The following is a 21,250-nucleotide window of genomic DNA, read 5'->3' as shown; positions in this document are numbered from 1 at the left end:
GAGGTGTCTACCTGGTCCCTTTTATGTGAAGTCTACTGCAGTGCTCCCTAGGGTGCTCCACTGCTCTGCTGGGATGTCCGTTTGACCAGTGTACTGCTACCCCCCCCCCCCCCCCCCCCCCCCCAATATGTCACAATGACTTGTTTTTGTGTATTTTTCCCTTGGATTTGTTTTTCTGAAAATGGTCACAAAAGAAAAAGGCACTGAACACAAAACGTCTAGGAAATGGACATTTTTGAAACAAAAAGATAGACGTTTTTCTGGTTCGAAAATCACTATGTTCTCCACTTGATTTTTGGATATTTTCAGCAAAATGTCCAAAATCAGATTTAGACGTCGTATTGAAAATACCCCTCTGATTTATTACAGATTTGTATGCTGCCATATCCCCACAAAGCAGGTTCAGAGCGGGTCACAATACAGTACAATTAATACATCCTTCTAAATATAATTAGCAACTGAAAAGAAGAAAATTATACAACTTATTAAAGAAAGAGGTTTTCAGTTTTTTTATGAAAGGCCATATAAGAAGGACTCAAACGAATATCTAAAGATAACAAATTCCAAACCTTAACCATTTGATAGCAAATAGATGTTTCATATACAGATTTATGTTTAATTCCTTTCATTGATGGAAAAGATAGTAATAAATGGTCCTGATTATGACTGTTGGTGAAACCACCCAACAACTAAAATAAATAAGGAAAACCTTGTAGCACCTCCCCATGCAGAGTTTTAAAGACCAAGCAGCATAACTTAAACTCAATACATAGTTCAGCTGGGAGCCAGTGAAAATTCACCAGTAAAGGAGTAATATGATCATATCTAGACTTCCTATATATCAATCTTGTGGCTGTATTCTACACTAAATGCATTTTCTTCATAAGATTCATTTGAAATTCCAGAATAAAAGGAATTACAATAATCTACTTGGGACAGCATAGGTACTCTAAAGTGTTGTTGAAGAAAATATGAATGAATTAGTCTCAACTGTCTATTTCTAAAATGACTTTTGAATTAACATATTAACCTAATTCTCAAAATGTAATGAGGAGTCCAGTAAGACCCCCGATATTTTAGAGACTATCAGTTTTAAAAGATATCTGTATTACATCTGAGAGAGATTCAGCATGCTGATCAAACCGTAAGAGCTTGTTTATTTTTCAATATTGTTTAAGCTGAACCTTCAGAGATCATGTTTTAATTTTATTGATAGAATCTGTTAATGCTCTTGAGAGTACATTTTTCTCCAAATCAACTGGTAACAACAGAAAGATGTCATCTGCATAGGAATAGAGCCATTCAACAGGGGAGAAACTGGAGACTCCTGTGATATACCACATGAGGGTCTCCAAAACTTTAAGGAAGATCCATTTTTGACAATTTAATATTGTCTGTTCTTCAAAAATCTCTCAAACCACCACAACATATAGGACCAATCATCCCTTACTGCACTAATCTACATATTAACAATTCATGGCTGACAGTGTCAGATGCTGCTGAGTCATCAAATTGTAGCACTTGATCTCCTCTGCTTAAGACTTCCCTCTCTTCTGATACCAACTCTTATCAACAGCATCTCTGTGCTATGAACATTTCTAAAATGATGGTAGTAATAAAATATTGAAATCATTAATAAAATCAGATAACTGAGATGCCACTAAAACTCCACCAATTTAGTGATAGAAGGAACGCTTGCCTAATTGTAGATGCCCTATTATGAACACAACTAAACCATTTTCAGCAAAAACAAATTAGTAAATTTAGCACTGTAAATATTGCACCAGACCCTAATACACCAGTACACCACCTAGTGAGAAAACAGAACCAATGGGAGTGCAATAAGATTTCTACATAGAAGCTACATGCTAGCAGAATACTGCACCTCAGTCACACATTCAAGACTCTGCATGTACAGCAATACTAGAAAAATATAAACTGAAATGCAAGATATCAGAGATGCATATTTCCCAAAGATGACACATTCCAATTGATAAATTCAGAATAAAATACCTTTTTCTACCTTTATTGTCTGAACATTTTATTTTCCCATTTGCTTTAGTCCTAGTGTCTCTTTTCTTTGATTTTTTAAAAACTCTTTCCAGGGTTTCCTTCCATTTGGCAAAGCCTGTGAGGGGAGCACTTCAATCCAGCAGGATGTAGTCCCCACCAGTGGGCAGCCCTGGGCTTTTCACTGGTTCTTTCATTGGTAGCTATGCCCTTAAAAAGCAATTCCATGTATTCATCATAAATTCCTGACAAATGTAATTACTCCTTTCCATGTCAGTGAGGAAATTGTACAGTTCAGGAAAAAAATATAGGAAGCACCAGAAACCTCCCATATAAAGTTCCTTCACATTCTGGATTGTAAAAAGGTTCTTGCTTACTACATACAATGAATAGAATCAATCAGAAAGTCTACCCAATTGTTTTTCTCCTTCAGCTACAACAGACCAAGCATCCTAATGGCTAAACTGACCTTAGCTAATAGGTATTATCCTGTATTCATTCCTGTTATGAACAAACTACTGCCCCTGTCATTGGCAGGCAATAAGACTGAAGTAGTTGACTCTTTGAAGATCTTAGGGATCACCATAGGCAATAAAGTAACTTATCAGTCTCTTATCTTACAACTAATTAAACATTTTTTTCAAATGATTGCAAAATGATTCGTTCCATTAGCAGCCTTATTTTCAAAAGTGATGGACGCCCATATTTCGACCCAAATCGGCAGATGGGCGCCCATCTCGCAAAGGCGCCCAAATCGGTATAATCGAAAGCCGATTTTAGGCGCCTGCAACTGGACTCCGTCGAGGGAACGAACAAAGTTGACGGGGGCGTGTCAGAGGCGTGGTGAAGGCGGGACTGGGGTGTGTTTAACAGCCGAGCAGAGATGGGCGCCTTCGGCCAATAATCGAAAAAAATGGCTGTTTTTAGCAAGAATTTAGGTCACTTTTTTTGGACCCTTTTTTTTCACAAACAAGTCCCAAAAAAGTGTCCTAAATGACTAGATGACCACCCCTGACGCCCCCAGTGGTCACTAACCCCCTCCCACCAAAAACAAAAACAACTTTAAAAACTTTTTTTTTCCAGCCTGTATGCCAGCCTCAAATGCCATACCCAGCTCCATCACAGCAGTATGCAGGTCCCTGGAGCAGTTGTTAGTGGGTGCAGTGGACGTCAGCCAGGTGGACCCAGGCCCATCCCCCCCTACCTGTTACACTTGTGGTGGTAAATGGGAGCCGTCCAAAACCCACTGTACCCACATCTAGGTGCCCCCTTCAGTCATAAGTGCTATGGTAATGTTGTAGAGGTGTGGGTTTTGGGGGGATTTGGGGGGCTCAGCACCCAAGGGAAGGGAGCTATGGACTTGGGAGGTATTTAACTTTTTTTATTACTTGTTACAAGTGCCCCCTAGGGTGCCCGGTTGGTGTCCTGGCATGTGAGGGGGACCAGTGCACTACGAATCCTGGCCCCTCCCATGACCCAATGCCTTGGATTTGTTCGGTTTTGAGCTGGGCGCCTTCGGTTTCCATTATCGCTGAAAAACGAAACCGCCAGCTCAAATCCGCACAAATCCGATGCATTTGCCGGGCACAAACCGTATTATCGAAAAAAAGATGGGCGCCTATTTTTTTTTTTTTTTCGAAAATATGGTCTGTCCCGCCCCTTCACCTACCCGTTCTCGGACATAGACGCCCATGGAGATGGGCATTCGTGTTCGATTATGCCCCTCCACGTCTCCTTTCATTCACCTCATAGTTCACTCTCTGTTATTTATTATATTTTATTTTATTTTTGTTACATTTATGCCATCTTGATTACTGTAATACCTTTTTCTGAGCCCTTTACATCACTGACCTTAAATGCTTACAATTAATTCAAAACACTGCAGTCAGGCTTATCATCAGAGTGAAGAAATGGGATCATGTGACCCGATTACTCAAAAAGGAACACTGGCTACCAGTAGCATTTTGGATCCTCTTTCAAAATACTAAGCTTATTGCATCAGATAAAAAAACACTGGTTTATTATTGTTATTACACCTTTTAATTCCATACATGCTTACTAGGGGAAATTCTCTATAGATAGCCTAAAGTTAGGTGCTGGGATGATATGCGCTAAATGCAAATTTTCTAATGGCAGCTGTGTGCGCAACTGCCATTATAGAATACTTGCGAGTCTGCATCTGTATTCCTAACTTTAGGTGTGAGCACTTGTGCTATGGCTGGCATAAATGCTTACACCTAACTGTAGGCAGTTTGACATGAATAACTGCTTGACACACCCTTGACCCACCCATGCTCCTTCCAGATCCACATCCCCCCTGCACACTCTGGAATTTGAGTGCTCAGTTTATAGATTACCAACTAAGAGCAGTTATACAGGTAAATGCCAATTAGTGTCAGTTAACACCAATTATAGTCAATAATTGAATGTTAAGACCAATTAGCAGCTAATTAAGTCATTAAGGTATGCATGCAACTGGCCTTATTCTATAAGTTGCATGCTCAAATTTGTGCACAACTTTCTAGAATTAGGGGGTAGATCTCTATGGTCTTTAAATCAACATCTCCTAGTGGTCCCCTCTTCATGAAATTTGTTTTCATTTCACCCTTGACAATCTCTTTAGTGTTATAGACCTAACACTCGGAAACAATTTTCCACTCCACCTCCTTATTGAGCCTGTTTATCAAAGATTCAAAGTAGGACTAAAGATTCACTTTTTTTGAGAAAATATATGCTTCAAGCGTTCTACGTCATCGTCATTCTTGTTATCAACACAAAAGGACAAGGCTCAGATCTGAACTGCAATACAGAAAACCTTCTCTGATCTACTCTATAAAAATGTATCTTTCTTCTCACTTCCCTCGTTCACTATTAAATCTACTTTAGCATGAAAACTATAAAACACTTAGTTGGTACCCTGTTAAGTGATAAAGCAAAAGCCTAATAAATTTGAAACTACTACTTTCTATTTAATAAAGTTAAATGTTATCTAATCAGAGCCACTGCAGCTACCGTTGCTCTCTTAAAAGTCTGCTTTACTGGACAGGATGAGGTAATATTATAAAGAATTTTTTTGCATGAAAAGCCTGATTTATATGTGTAAAAGGTCACTTTTAAAATTACCCACCCCATGGGTTATACAAATAAAAGTATGTTTCACAAGACGGTTCACACTCTTGACATGACTCTCGTATAGGTGTGATCAGGAGGCATAGTTTGGATGGAATCTGGGTGGAGCCATGGAGCGTGTGCATAGTTTATAAAATATCCACTTATTCATGTAATTCACTCAAACAGGTATAAATATACATGGATGCATTTTGGTGACAATTTTGCAGTTTCTGTGAGGCTATTTTATAAAAAACATGTAGAAACCTGTGTGTCTTTTTAAAATAGCTTCAAAAAGGTGCCTACTTTGACTTCCAATTCCAAGCTAGGCAAGCTCACTTCCCGCATAGCTTCTTACCAGATCTTTATGGCCATACACTTGCTAAACATTTAAACATTGTGCACAGTGTTGCGATGTAAGCCACTATCCCTCATAAGGCTGAGCAGTTCTGTTCAGAAGTTGGCAAAGGGAAAGAATGCAGGATGTACATGGTCCAAATGACCGATGATATTTTGATATGCATTGACAGCATCTATGATGGGTATGAGCACCCAGAGAGTTGCTCGTCTATGGGCTTAAGACCTAATGTATGATGTACAAGAAAGGCTTACTGCCATAGAAAGAATCCCTTCAGAGATAAGATCCAGGAAGCTGCTACCCTTATCAAGGCAGTGACACTCTTAAGACCCTTTCCAGTCCACTTATGACCCAGCCTCCTCTTCCAGGGTTTACCAGAGTGGCAGGCAAAGGAGGTCTACTCAAGCTATAGCTATCCTCCTCCTTTCTGCTCTTCCCAGTTAAGACACGGCTCTCTCTCTTGTCCCAGATAGCAGAAAACCCAACCAGCTCCACAGCCAAAACCAGGGGTATGGTTTTGACTGCCTGTGAACATATCCAGCATCCCTGTGGCCATAGTGGGCAACCTACAGTTTTTTTGCAAACTGCTGGCTGTTTATAACCCCTGATTAGTGGATTCTAAAGATCATTCTGTTAAAATGCTGTCTACAACACTATCAAACTCCCCACCGAGGGCATCATGGTCAAGCTGTCAACATCAAGGAGTTCTTTTCACTCATAGATGCAAATAAGTAAGTAAGCATTTCTATACTGGGACAGATTGGAGGTCCCTCAAGCCCAGAATCCTGTTGTCAGAGGGGAAGTGAGCCCTTGGGCCATAGCTGGGAACCGACTAGGATCAGGTGAGTTACTCGGGCTAGGCACAACACTAGGCAAAGTACTAGACAGGGCTTGGCAGAAGACAAAGCAGGCAGCACTTGACTGAAGGGAAAGCAGGCAAGGCTAGACAGGACAAGACAGACAAGGCTAGAATTGAATTCAGACAAGGCAAAGCCAGGCAAGTGGGGCTAGAACTGGGCAAGATCAAAAGACACAACCAGACAGGAACTAGGACACAAGGCAAGACAAGCTGGAACACGGAGACAAGGCCGGGCTTGGAACTGGAGACAAGACCAGGCTGGGCAGATGCTGAAGACAGGGCTGGACTGGAACTGGACTCAATGCAGGATTGGAACTGGAGACAAGGCTGGACAGACGTTGAAGATAAGACTGGACTGGAACTAGAGACAAGGCTGGAACACGACAGGGCTGAAGACACACGTGGCAAGGCACAGCTCCAGAAGACCTCTTGCGATGGCGCCAAAGGAAGCCAGGTACCACCCCTAATACCCCCAAGGCCGGAAGTGGACCTTTCAGGTCACCTAGAACTCTTGTGCGCTGCCCCAACAAAGACAGGTCTTCATCGCGCGCACCCTAAAGGCCCAGCACTCAGAAGCAGCACCAGGTCCAATGAATGCCAGCCGCAAGCCCCAAGCATCGTGGGACCTGTTAAGAGGGAAAAAGGTATGTCAGGGTAGGAAATACAGCAGAGCCGTGACACCTGTTTCCAACAGTGGCAAATCCAGGTCATTAGTACCTGTCAGGACCCCAAAAAATGTAACATAGATTTCCATATCATCAAGCTGATCAATCCATAGACTGGTGGGTTGTGTCCATCTACCAGCAGGTGGAGATAGAGAGCAAACTTTTGCCTCCCTATATGTGGTCATGTGCTGCCGGAAACTCCTCAGTATGTTCTCTATCTCAGCAGGTGGTGGTCACACACAGCAGCAGCTCTGGCTAGGCCTCCAAGCCTAATCCTTAGGTTTTGTTGAGGCCTGGGGTTGAGGGCTCTTTTGAGCAAGTGCAAACCTGGTGGTGCCAGGTCCCTCCTTTTCTCCCCCCTCCCGCTGGCTCCGTTTAAAAAAAAAAAAAAAAATTTTAAACGTCTTTAAAGGCGTTTAATTCGACGTTTCTTTAAACGTTCATTGCAGCTACTCACTGGGACACCAGTTCGTTACAGCTCGGAGCGGACAGCAGGTAATTTTTACCTTTTTATAGCGGGCAGGGGGTTCCCCGATTCTTCTCCTCGTGGCATATGGCGTCGGAGGGCGAGGGCGCAAAGGGTCGCTCCCCGGATCGCTGGAGCGCTTCTAGAGGGGATGCGGGGGTTTTACAACCTGATTCGCCCTTGATGGGTGACAGTTTAGTGACCGATGAATGTCCCGGTCGTTCCTCCGGCGTGGCGGTTTTTTCCCGCCATAAACGCCCATCCCCCGCTCCTCGCCTCCGCCATCTTGGCCGGCCACGCGGCTCGGACGGCTTCTTCGTGGGCCGCCCTTGAGGTTGGAGACATTAATGCCATGAACGCCCTTAATTTGGGCGACGGCACAAGCGGCTAAAGTTAAGCGCCGTTCTTCCCGCGCGGCTCCTTCGCGGAGTTTCGCGCCGGACGCCATTTTGGATGCGCAGCATGTCTCTCCCCCGCTATTGCGAGCGCCGGTTGAGAGTGCGTCTAGGGCTGTTGCCCAGGCTGCGGAAGTGCACAGTCTGGGGGGTTTCTCCCCTGAGTTTGTTTTGCTGCTGCATCAGGCTTTCCTCATGCAAAACGCTGCCCCTGCTCCCTCTTCTGATAAAGAGGTTGAGGTTCCCAGAGGTAAACGCCCTCGGGTTGATTTCCAGGCCTTGGAGGACTTTGTCTCCTCCGATGTAGATGAGGGCAGCGTGTCTGAGGTCTCCCAACGGTCCTTTGCGGATTCCTTGGAGGAGATAGATCCCCGCTCGGATGGAGCGGATGACCCCTCTGCAGCGCGGCTTTTTAGCCCAGAGGATTTGCCCAACCTGTTTTTACAGGCCATGGACACTTTGAAGATTTCCTCTCCGGAGGACGTCTCTCCCTCAGCCCCTGTTGGCTCTGCCATTATGCTGGGGACGAAGCGCCCGCCTAGATCCTTCCACGTGCATGATGCCATGCACACCTTAATTGCGGCTCAATGGGATGTCCCGGAAACGAGCCTTAAAGTGGCTAGGGCTATGTCCCGCCTCTATCCTTTGGCTGTGAGTGAACGTGAGGCCTATCTGTGGCCTACCGTGGATTCTTTAATCACTGCGGTGACTAAGAAAACGGCGTTGCCGGTGGAAGGTGGCACGGCCCTAAAGGACGCCCAAGACAGAAGATTGGAGGCGGCCTTAAGGTCGTCCTTTGAGGCAGCTGCTTTAAGTTTGCAGGCCTCAGTTTGCGGCTCCTATGTGGCCAGGGCGTGCCTGACTATGGTGCAGCGGGCTTCCCCCTCGGATCCTTCCTTGAGGGCTGATTGGCCGGCCCTGGAATCGGGCTTAGCCTATTTGGCAGACTTGCTGTATGATGTCTTGAGAGCCTCAGCTAAAGGCATGGCTCAGACAGTCTCTGCGCGGCGGTGGCTTTGGCTGAAACATTGGTCTGCTGACCACGCCTCTAAATCCCGCCTGGCTAGATTGCCTTTTAAAGGCAAGCTGCTCTTTGGGGTCGAGCTGGACAAAATCGTGTCCGATCTCGGCACGTCTAAGGGCAAGAAATTACCAGAGGTCAGGGCTCGGGCTAGTACTCGTCCCGGTACCTCCAGAGGACGGTTGCTGGAAGCCCGTCGGTACCGCCCGGGCAAGTCGGGTTCCTCTGCCCCCTCTTCCTTCAAGAGGAATTTCTCCCCCAAGCAGCATTCCTTTCGCAGAGACCGCCGTCCCGGAGGTGCTCCCTCCGGTCCTCCCCCAGGGTCTCGTACCCAATGACGGGGCCTTGGTCCACGCCCCAGTGCAGATTGGAGGACGGCTGTCCTCGTTTCTGGGCGAGTGGACCGCTATAACTTCAGACGCGTGGGTGCTGGAAGTCATCAGAGACGGCTACAAGCTAGAGTTCTGCCAACCCTTAAGAGACGGGTTTGTACTCTCTCCCTGCAAGTCTCCGGTCAAGCTGTGGCAGTGCAGCAGACCTTGGACAACCTGATCCGCCTGGGTGCGGTCGTTCCGGTGCCAAAAAATCAGATTGGCAAGGGACGTTACTCCATTTACTTTGTGGTTCCAAAGAAAGGAGGTTCTGTCCGGCCTATCCTCGACCTCAAAGGGGTCAATCGGGCCTGGAAAGTGAGGCACTTTCGCATGGAGACTCTCCGCTCTGTTATAGCGGCAGTGAAGGCAGGAGAGTTCTTGGCTTCCTTGGACATCAAGGAAGCGTACCTGCATATTCCCATCTGGCCTCCTCTCCAACGCTTTCTGCGTTTTTCAGTCCTGAGACGACACTTCCAGTTCAGAGCCCTCCCTTTCGGGTTGGCTACTGCTCCGCGGACCTTTTCCAAAGTAATGGGGGTCTTAGCGGCCTTCCTGCTAAAGGAAGGAGTACAAGTCCATCCTTTTCTGGACGACTGGTTGATCCGAGCCCCCTCTTATGCAGAGTGCGGCAAAGCTATGGACCGGGTAGTTGCTCTTGTGAGCTCCCTGGGATGGATCATCAACTGGAAGAAGAGCCAGCTGCGCCCGACTCAGTCCCTGGAGTATCTGGGAGTTCGATTCGACACCCAAGTGGGCAGAGTGTTCCTGCCAGACAATCGGATTGTCAAGCTTCAGGCTCAGGTGGACTAGTTCCTAGTAGCCTCTCCTATTCGGGCTTGGGACTACGTGCAGCTGTTGGGCTCTATGACGGCCACGATGGAAGTAGTGCCCTGGGCCAGGGCTCATATGAGACCACTACAGCTATCTCTGCTGCTGCGCTGGACTCCGATGTCGGAGGATTATGCTGTGCGCCTTCCCGTGGACCCAGCAGTGCGCAAGGCGCTGAGCTGGTGGACGCAGACAGACAAGTTGTCTGCAGGATTGCCTCTGGTGACCCCGGAGTGGATTGTCGTCACGACAGACGCCTCTTTGATGGGCTGGGGAGCCCACTGCTTGGGAAGGACAGCGCAGGGGCTCTAGTCTCCTGCAGAGGCAAGTGGTCTATCAACCTCCTGGAACTCAGAGCCATTCGGTTGGTGTTATTGGAGTTCATCCCGGTACTGGTGTTGTAGCCTGTACGGGTCCTGTCGGACAATGCCACGGCTGTGGCCTATATCAACCGCCAGGGAGGTACCAAGAGCGCCCCTCTAGCCAAGGAGGCTATGAGTCTTTGCCAGTGGGCGGAAGCGAACCTGGAGCAGCTTTCAGCGGCCCACATTGCCGGAGTCATGAATGTCAAGGCGGACTTTCTCAGTCGCCATACCTTGGAGCCCGGAGAGTGGCAACTATCTGCTCAGGCGTTCTTGGACATCACGAAGCGCTGGGGCCAGCCGAGCCTAGATCTGATGGCGTCACCGGCCAATTGCCAAGTGCCGCGCTTTTTCAGCAGAGGACGGGACCCTCGATCCCTGGGAGTAGATGCTCTTCTCCAACAGTGGCCGACACAAGAGCTCCTCTATGTGTTCCCGCCCTGGCCCATGTTGGGCAGGGTGCTAGACCGGGTGGCAAAGCATCCCGGCAGGGTAATCCTGGTGGGTCCGGATTGGCCCAGACGTCCCTGGTATGCGGACTTGATCAGGCTCTCAGTCGACGATCCTCTGCGGCTGTCAGTGGAGCAGGGCCGGTTACATCAGGGTCCCGTGGTGATGGAGGATCCCTCTCCATTTGGTCTTACGGCCTGGCTATTGAGCGGCAGCGTCTGAGGAAGAAGGGCTTCTCAGACAAGGTCATCGCCACTATGCTGAGAGCGAGGAAACGCTCTACTTCTACTGCTTACGCCAGGGTTTGGCGTATCTTTGCAGCATGGTGTGAAGCAGGCTCACTTTCTCCCTTCACTGCTCCAATTTCTTCAGTGTTGGCGTTCCTGCAAGAAGGTCTGGAGAAAGGCCTGTCGCTCAGTTCCCTTAAAGTCCAGGTAGCGGCTCTGGCTTGCTTCAGGGGCCGCCTGAAGGGTGCTTCCCTGGCTTCGCAGCCAGATGTGGTGCGCTTTCTCAAGGGAGTTAATCACCTGCGCCCTCCTCTGCACTCAGTGGTGCCTGCGTGGAATCTCAACCTGGTGCTAAGAGCATTGCAGAAGCCGCCGTTTGAACCCTTGTCAAGGGCATCTCTGAAAGACCTGACGTTGAAAGCAGTCTTTTTGGTGGCTATCACTTCAGCCAGAAGAGTTTCCGAGCTCCAGGCGCTCTCATGTCGAGAGCCTTTTCTGCAGTTCGCTGAGGCAGGAGTGACTATTCGCACAGTGCCTTCCTTTCTGCCCAAGATTGTTTCTCGCTTCCATGTGAATCAGCAGCTCTGTCTCCCTTCCTTTCGTAGGGAGGACTACCCAGAGGAGTACTCTGCTCTTAAATATCTGGATGTGAGACGAGTCATCATCAGATACTTGGAAGTGACCAATGATTTCCGGAAATCGGATCATCTGTTTGTCCTGTATGCAGGTCCTCGTAGGGGTCTGCAGGCTGCTAAGCCTACAGTGGCAAGATGGGTCAAGGAAGCCATTGCAGCGGCTTATGTGGCCGCGGGGAAGGTGCCGCCTATACAGCTGAAGGCTCACTCCACAAGAGCTCAGGCGGCCTCGATGGCAGAGGCCGGTTCCGTCTCCTTGGAAGAGATATGCAAGGCGGCAACTTGGGCTTCGGCCCATACATTCTCCAAGCATTACCGCTTGACTGTGGCTGCTCGGGCGGAGGCCCGGTTTGGAGCTTCAGTGTTGCGGTCAGGGATTTCTATGTCCCGCCCTGGGTGAGTACTGCTTCGGTACATCCCACCAGTCTATGGATTGATCAGCTTGATGATATGGAAGGTAAAATTATGTATAATCATACCTGATAATTTTCTTTCCATTAATCATAGCTGATCAATCCATAGCCCCTCCCAGATATCTGTACTGTTTTTATTCTGGTTGCATTTCAGGTTCAAGTTCAGTCTTCAGTTACTTCAGAAAGACTTCGTGTTCAAGTTTTTTCACTTGGATTCTTCAAGAGTTAAGACGAGTTTGTGTTACAGTGAGCTGCTGCATTCCTCTCCCCTCCGTTTTACGGGGCTGGATTGAGACTTAAAATTCTGCCGGCACTCCCTCCCGCTTCGTGCGGCTGTAGGGCAGTTTTGTACCCCTCCCGCTTCGGCGGTGTTAGGGTCAGTCAGCTCCTCCCGCGGTTGCGGTTGCAGGATAAGCCAGATCCCCCCGCATCGGCGGGTGTGGTGTCCCTCCCCCGCTCCGCGGGGATGAGCTGGACGGATTCCCCTCCCCCACTTGTGTGGGGATGAGCTGGGTTAATTCCCCTCCCCCGTTTCGGCGGTGGTGAGCTGGGCAGAGTGTCCCTTCGTGGGTGTAATTCTCTAAGTGCTGAGTCCTGCGGATGGAGCTTTGATATCGACATACTGAGGAGTTTCCGGCAGCACATGACCACATATAGGGAGGCAAAAGTTTGCTCTCTATCTCCACCTGCTGGTAGATGGACACAACCCACCAGTCTATGGATTGATCAGCTATGATTAATGGAAAGAAAATTATCAGGTATGATTATACATAATTTTACCTTCATGCTGATTATCCCAGGAATAAGCAGTGGACTTTCCCAAGTCTACCTTAATAATGGTTTAAGGACTTTTAGGAACTTGTTCAAACCCTTTTTAAACCCTGCTAGGCTTACCGCTTTTGCTATGTTCTCTGGGAATGAATTCCAGAGCTAAATTACATGTTGAGTGAAGAAATATTTTTTCTAATTTGTTTTAAATATACTACTTTAGTAGCTTCATTGTGTGCCCCCTAGTCCTTATACTTTTGAAAAGAGTAAAAAAAGGTGATTCCATATCACTTAGTATTTTATAGACCTCTATTATTTATTTTAGTTACATTTGTACCCCGCGCTTTCCCACTCATATCTCCCCTCAGCTGTCTCTTCTACAAGCAGAAGAGCTGTAGCCTCATTAGTTTTTCCTCATATGAAAGATGTTCCATCCCCTTTATTATTTTGGTCACCCTCTTCTATACCTATATCTTTTTTGAGATAAACCAAAAAAGCCAATGCGATCACATTTCGAGCCAAAGTTCTGTGTCAGCATACTGCCCCGGTGAGAACCTAAGTAAGCTTTCTCTGAAAGAAAAAATTTTTTTTGTGATGCTTTGAAATTTTGCAACAGTATACTGCCATATCCTGACAAAGAGCTTTGGTTCAAAACGTGATTGCGTCAGCTTTTTTGTAAAATTGTATGTGCTATACTCTATTTTCAAGGAACAGTGATTGCCAGATAAATCCTATCCTATATAATAATTTGCACCTCCAACATTCCATCTCTGGCTGCCTGGGTTCGTAACATCTCCTGACGTCAGCCAGCCTCCAGCATTCCATTCCCCCTCACTGTCCCGCCCTCGAGTCAAGACGTAATGACGTCAGAGGGCGGAACAGTGAGAGGGAATGGAACGCTGGAGGCTGGCTGACGTCAGGAGATGCTATGAATGGAACGGAAGCCAGCGCCAGCCAGAGAACATTCAGGTACAAATCGAGGGGAGGAGAGAATCACGGCACATAGAGGGGAGGGAGGGAGGAAGGGAAGGGGAGGGCACGGCAGAGCAGAGGAGAATTGATGGATGGGATGGGAGGACAGTAGAGGAGAGAATCGCGGGACACAGATGGGAGGGCAGGGAAAGGAGAATCACTGGACATGGAGGGGAGGGCAGGGGAGAGAGAAAAAAAAGCTTACATGACAGCCTTCCTAGGGCCCGTTTCATTGTTGAGGAAACAGGCATGTTCCACTAGTTTATATATCGTTTTAAAAAAATATTTCTTGCACAGAATAATATTGATGAATAAATGATTAAAATACTATTTTAAATATACATTTATAGAAAAATTGGGACTTATAATGAGATTAAAGCAGTAAATGAGAGTGCTGTGTTCAGCACCAAGTGAAATTGCTACATTTATTGGGCATGACCCTTTATATGATGGTCCCACCATATTCATATGAATTATTGTTATGAGTCTATTTTGAATAGTATAAGGGTTTTTTTTTTAATTATATGGCTGCTTTAGAGGTTTTTGGAATATTTTAAGTCTTCACTTCCTTTAAGATGAGAGATATATATGCCTTTATAAAATAGGCATATAATATGCACCTTTTTGGACATTTCACAGAGGGAGTAATTTTATAAAAGGGTGCCTAAGATTGTACTCAAACGTTTTATAAAATTCACATGCACCTTAAAGCTCCACTCCATTGCCGCCCAAATGCTGCCCCAGGAGTACTTGCATGTAAATTTTGTTAATGTATACCTGCTATTGTTGACACACTTACTTGCAAACATGGTTGTATTTGCACAATTCTATAATATCCATTTTCTACTTGTAAAACATGTGTAATTTTATAATAGTACACCTGCCTTGTACAGTCAAAAAGAACGCAAGTTACATATTTTTTTAAATCAAAGAACTCATGCACATATTTCCCATTATAAAATAACATCCTTGCAGAGTAAATGCCCACACTTGCACTGAGACTCATGCAATCATTCTAGTATCCTAAAAGAGCTCAAATATGAAATTGCTAATCTAGTACTAGTTATCTGTAAGCTATCATTCAAAACAGCCATGACACCAGATGGCAGAAGATTAGAAGATGGCCAGTATAATGCCAGTTTTTAAAAAAGGATTCCATGGGTGATCCAGGAAACTATAGACTTGTAAATCTAATATTGATGGAGGACAAAATGTTTGAAGCTTCACTAAAAACAGAATCACTGACCATATAGGAAGATGCAACTTAATGGAAATAAGTTAGCATAGATTCAGCAAAGGCACATTTTGCCTTACTAATTTGTTTGAATTTTTTTTTAAGGAATAGACAAACAAGTGGATAATGGTGAACAGGTTTGAAATCATGCATGTGGATTTTCAGAAGATGTTTGACAAAGTCCCTCATAAGAGACTCCTTAGGAAATTAAAGAATCTCAAACCACTACATACCTCAAGATCACAATTCTCATTTTCTACTTTCATCACCTCAACAGCCATTTTGTCATCTATCTTCTCCTCAGCTCTTGATCGTCAATGTTTTCCTCCTATCATTCAGCCATCTCCATTCTGTCTGAGCACATCTCATCTTCATCACGGTTATTGTGTCTCCCCTATTCTCTACTCTCTTGCTCCTTTTCCTCCTTTCTGCTGGGGATATCAATCCCAATCCTGGCCCTCTCTCATCCAACATGTACAGATCAAACTGCAACCTCTCCAGTCTTTTTCCTATTCCTCTTCTTCTTCACTCGCTTTCTCATATGCCTTGTGGAATGCCCACTCTTGGGCTCATTTTCGAAAGAGAAGGACGCCCATCTTTCGACATTAATTGGAAAATGGACGTCCTTCTCACAGAAATGTCCAAATCGGTATAGTCAAAAGCCGATTTTGGACATCCCCAACTGCACTCCGTCGCAGGGACTGCCAAAGTTCAAGGGGGCGTGTCAGAGCCATAGCGAAGGCGGGACTTAGGCGTGCCTAACACTTGAACGTCCTTGACCCATAATCGAAAAAAAGAAGGACATCCCTGACGAGCACTTGGACATTTTCACCCAGACCTGTTTTTATTATGACTAAGGCACAAAAAGATGCATGAAATGACCAGATGACCACCGGAGACAATCGGGGATGACCTTCCATTACTCCCCCAGTGGTCACTAACCCTCTCCCACCCTCAAAAAACATCTGTACATATATTTTGTGCCAGCCTCTATGCCAGCCTCAGATGTCATACTCAGGTCCATGACAGCAGTATGCAGGTCCCTGGAGCAGTTTTAGTGGGTGCAGTGCACTTCAGACAGGCGGACCCAGCACCATCCCCCCCCCCCCCCCCCCACCTGTTAAGTTTATGGAGGAAACAGCGAGCCCTCCAAAACCCACCACAAACCCATCGTACCCACATCTAGGTGCACTAACGGCAGCAGCGTTTCACATTCAGCTGCCTGCCCTGGCCCAGAAGTCCTTCTCTTTGCCGCACCCCACCCCCTTTGCTGTAACTCCCTGTTTCCACAGGGGCGCAGCAAAGAGAAGGATTCTGGGCCGACAGGACAGGCACCTGAATGTGAAATGCTGCTGCTAATAGTGCTCTGAAGGGGAAAATCATGTTGCAAAGGTACACAAGGGGTGGGGAGAGAAGCTCAGGACAGCTACTGTTGGTGGCAGTGGTGAAAGACAGAGAGAGAAAGCAGCTGAAAGTCAGGACAGCGATCTATTTCTAAAAAAAAAAACTGTCCAGATAACCCATATTCATTCAATTTTTACATCAGGATATCATGATCCACTGTGTCAAATGCTCCTGAAATGTCAAACTGGAGCAACACACAAGGAATTCCTTGACTGAGAAATTCCCGAACTTTAGAAACCAAAAATACTAATAATGATTCTATTTTATTTTTTATTTATTGCATTTGTATTCCACATTTTCCCAGATCTTTGCAGGCTCAATGTGGCTTACAATATATCATGAAATAGTGGAAATAGAAGAGAATAGACATTTGGTATTACAGAAGGATTTTGAGTTACATGATAAAGTTAGAACATGATAGTAATATACCAAGAAAACATTATGAGACAATTCTGGATACATGTGGGGGAGATCACATGTGTTGATCTTTGTGGTATGTCTTGTTAAAGAGATGGGTCTTCAGTAGTTTGCGGAAGTTGGTTAGATCATAGATCGTTCTTAGATTGCGCGGTAGTGCATTCCAGAATTGTGCACTTATGTAGGAAAAGGTTGATGCGTGCGTTAGTTTGTATTTTAGACCTTTACAGTTGGGGAAGTGAAGGTTAAGGAATGTGCAAGATGATTTTTTAGCATTCCTGGGTGGTAAGTCGATCAGGTCTGACATGTAGGCTGGGGCTTTGCCATGAATGATTTTGTGAACTAGGGTACATATTTTGAACGTGGTGTGCTCTTTGAGTGGGAGCCAATGTAGCTTTTCTCTTAATGGTTTGGCACTTTCATATTTTGATTTTCCGAATATTAGTCTAGCTGCAGTATTCTGGGCTGTCTGGAGTTTTTTGAGTATTTGTTCTTTGCAGCTGGCGTATAAGGCATTGCAGTAGTCTAGATGACTAAGTACCAGTGATTGTAGCAGGTTACGGAAGACGGTTCTTGGAAAGAATGGTCTTACTCTTTTTAATTTCCACATTGAGTGGAACATCTTTTTGGTTGTGTTCTTCGCATGGCTTTCAAGTGTTAGGTGTCAATCAATGGTAACTCCAAGAATTTTTAAGGTGTCCGAAATTGGTAGATTCAGTTTTGGTGTGTTGATGGTGGTGAATTTGTTCGTGTTGTGTTGAGAGGTGAGTATTAGGCATTGGGTTTTTTCTGCTTTTGGATGATTGATTCTTACCGAGGCAATTTCAAGTTGTGGCAGGATGGATTCAGCTGTTGTTGTGATGGTGAATTCGGAGTTGTATATTATGGCTATTCCTCCTCCTCTTTTTCCGTTTCTTGTCCAATGGGTAATTTTGTAACCTGGTGGGCATAAGTCTAATATTATGGGGACTTTAAGGTCATGAATCCAGGTTTCAGTGATGAATAGGAGGTCAAGATTATCTGTTGTGAGGCATGTCATCTCATTCATCTCAGAGGAGGTTAGTTGGAAGTTGCAGCCGTACTCATGGGAGGGTAGCTGCAACCTCAGGCCTTGATCTGGGACAGAGGTGTTATGACTTACTAGTTGCCTATTAGCCACATGGAAACTGATATTGTACACATTATCAAAATCCTTATCTACTCTCTCATCACCTCAGACTTAGACTACTTTAACTTGTTTCTCACAGATCACCCAATAAAACATCTCTCTTCCCTTCAGTCTGTTCAAAACGTTTCCACCAGTGTCACTACACTCACATATCCTATCCTCAAGTCACTTCATTGGCTCTGTATATGGTTCAAACTCCTCTTATTGACTTCTAAGTGCATTCATTCTTCAGCCCTCAGTATCTCTTTTCTTTTATGTCTTGCTACACCCCACCCCAGGAACTCACTTTTAATCTGTACCCTTCTCAGCTGCCAACTCCAGACTCTGTTCCTTCCATCTTGCTGCACCGTTCACCTGGAATAGATATCCTGAGTCAGTATGGTTGTTCTCTCTCTCTGGCCCTCTTCAAATCCCGGCTAAAAGCCCACCTTATAAGGCTACTTTTAACTCTTAAACCCTTATTCATCTGTTCGGTACCCTTGTTGTTTTAACCATTCCCAAAATAAATGAAACCCCTAATCCTTTATTTGTCCTGCTTGTCTGTCTTGAATAGATTATAACCTCAGTTGAACAGGGACTGCCTCATAAATTGTTTGTGTACAGAGCTTTGTACATTTGGTAACTCTATAGAAAGAAATAGTAGTAGTAGTAAATGCTACAAAATACAAAAATAGAAAGATGCACACTTTAACCAAAGCTGATGCATTCTAGTTCCTAACAATTTTTAAATAGTTTTTCTTTTCTACCTTTGATGTCTATGCATTTTATTTTTCTAACTAGGTTGGTTTCAGTCTCTCTTTTCCACTTTCCTTGTGTAATTCTTCTAAATTCTTTTTCACCGTCCTGTTTACATATTTTCTCTCCACCTCTCTTCCCATTGTCTTCTCTCTTTCTTTCCTTCCTTAGTTTATTCTCCCTTTGTCTTTCACACCCAAGTGTCACATTTCCATCCTCTGTACTCAGTCCCTCTGGTCTTCATTTACCTTTCTCTGACTCATTCCCTCACTAGCCCCAGTTCCTTTCCTGTAACTTAACCCTTCCTGACATCAAGGGTATTTCTCTTACCTCCTCCCCAGTTTCCCATTCCTCCTGCTCAACTTCTTTCCAGTCTTATTTCCACATTCTCTCTTATCATTCATAGTCCTATGTCTTAGCATGGCCCCCTCCCCCATCCATGATCCTTCACATCACTCCCCTTTGGAATACACTTCCCCCTTCTCACCTGCTCTCTCACCCTTCCTCACTCTCACTAGAGGCTCTTCTCCCCTTGACCCTCTCTTTCTAGAAATACTTCTTTTCCACTTTCACCCATTTCCCGCTCCCTTTTACTTTCTCTCTGTCTAGAAGCTCTTCCTTTTTTTATTCCCCCCACCAGAGACTATCCATCACTCTCACTTAATGCTTTTCCGTATTATCACATCCACTCATCCAATGCTTTTCCCCCATTCTCACACTCACACACCCAAAGCTGTTTTCCCTCCTATTCTCACCCCCATCCACTTACTAACTCCCCAACCAGCCCACTAGAGATACCTCCCTCCCTCTGTCCATCCTCCTTGCCATCCATCCAGAGACATTCTCCTCTCTCCTTTATCCAACACTGATTCTTTGTGATGCCACCTCATCCCCAACTGGCAGCATTAATAAGACATTATCTACTACCACGTACCAGTCTTACGATAAGATCTTTGAGATTTTGAAGCTCTTATCACAAGACTGGTCCTGAGGCAGCAGGAGATGTTGTCTTATTAACATGTCGTCTACTGCAGACTAAAGGGGGAGATTGCCGCAACTGCTGAATAGGAGTCTCAGCTCTATTGGCAAGAATGTGGGAGATGACCTGTGAAAATGGGAGTCTCTCACTGAATGCAGGAGATTCATGTGTATATAAAGTGTGTTATAAGTTCTTCTGTAGTGCAGACCTGATGAATATTTCACAGGTGTGTCATTTTCTGCCACACCAATGCTCTACTTGTAGTTCAGTTCCATTTGAGAGCAAGACCCAAAAACTGATTGTTTTTTATGACAATGAGAGAGCAGTAGTAAAATAGTAAGATCTTCGGTAGGAAATTTTTGTTAAGTAAATTATTAATAAAAGGATTGTTAGAGATATGTTTCTCTAGTTGATTCAAAGGCTGCGACTGATAAATGTTTATTTTCTTATGATTTTATTTCAGACCAGGATTAATGCCTCAGCAACCTTCATCAAAGAAAGCTAAAGCCATCAGTTCCAGAAACACCATTGATAAATTTTTTAAATAAAAATATGTACTATATGTTTTAAGAGAGTATATATTACTATTGTTTAGCCTTGTATTGCTTCAGGAATATTTAAAAGTGAGAAGGTGTTAATGCCAGTTTGTTTGTTTTTGTGGGGGGAGGGGTCCTGTGCCCTTTCGCTGGCAATGTTTTTATCTCTCCTGTCTGCTGGGCCTTTCTTGGAGCACATGTAGGAGTATGGACTGCTCTCAGCAAGGCATAAAGTCCTGCCAGGGAGACAGTATGTTCAAAGAACAGAAAAAAAATAATAATTGTTACTTAAGTAGTTATTAACCTACTCATATTCCAGGCAGTATTTCAAGTTAGCTGTGATTTTTTTGTAGACCTTTTTTCAAAGGTGCAGTAAAAAGTGGCCTGTGGTAGTGTGGGGTGCCTGTTTTGAACACACACTGGGCCATTTCTTTACTGCGTGTGGAAAAAAGTTGTTGTTTTTTTAATGGGCCGGGAAGTGGACGTGTGGCAAAATTAAAACTAGTGCGTGTCTATTTATGCCCTGAGCCTTTAACGCTACCCATGTGGTAATCGCGCAGCTTGTGCCAACTGCCAATTACCACCGGGAATGCCCCTGCGGTAGAAAATAGAAAATTATTTTCTACCGGAGGATTCGACGCATGGCAAACTTGGAATTACTGCCAAGCGCACATGCTAACCCAGCAGTAGTGCCAATTTGGTGTACGTATCCCGTGCATTAGCCCTCCTGCACCTTTGTAAAAGAGCCCCTTAGGTAACTTAGATAAAGAGCTCCTATAAGAGTGTGTATTGGTGTAAAACAATCCTTTTAAAACACAGAGAGGAGGCAATAAGTAGGATTGCATCAGTAACGAATGATTTAGCTG

General features: G+C 45.1%; 1 protein-coding gene across 4 annotated transcripts in view; it reads left to right on the top strand.

The window, feature by feature from the left end:
• The window catches only part of POLK (DNA polymerase kappa), a 238,105-nt gene extending 217,129 nt beyond the window's left edge, over positions 1–20,976 (top strand). For 3 of the 4 annotated variants that reach the window (XM_030193266.1, XM_030193268.1, XM_030193267.1), the window contains exon 15: positions 20,312–20,823. In XM_030193266.1, the coding sequence (XP_030049126.1) occupies positions 20,312–20,396 (85 nt within the window). In that variant the 3' untranslated portion in view covers positions 20,397–20,823. Of the gene's footprint in view, positions 1–20,311; positions 20,824–20,944 lie in introns of those variants that run through there. The other variant, XR_003940991.1, reaches the window with a different exon arrangement.
• Positions 20,977–21,250: the final 274 nt, after the last annotated feature.

This window comes from Microcaecilia unicolor, chromosome 2 (genome assembly GCF_901765095.1).
Source record: "Microcaecilia unicolor chromosome 2, aMicUni1.1, whole genome shotgun sequence".
NCBI classification, from domain to species: domain Eukaryota; kingdom Metazoa; phylum Chordata; class Amphibia; order Gymnophiona; family Siphonopidae; genus Microcaecilia; species Microcaecilia unicolor.
Note: the sequence above shows the minus strand (reverse complement) of the source record. Positions and strands in the feature narration are given on the sequence as shown.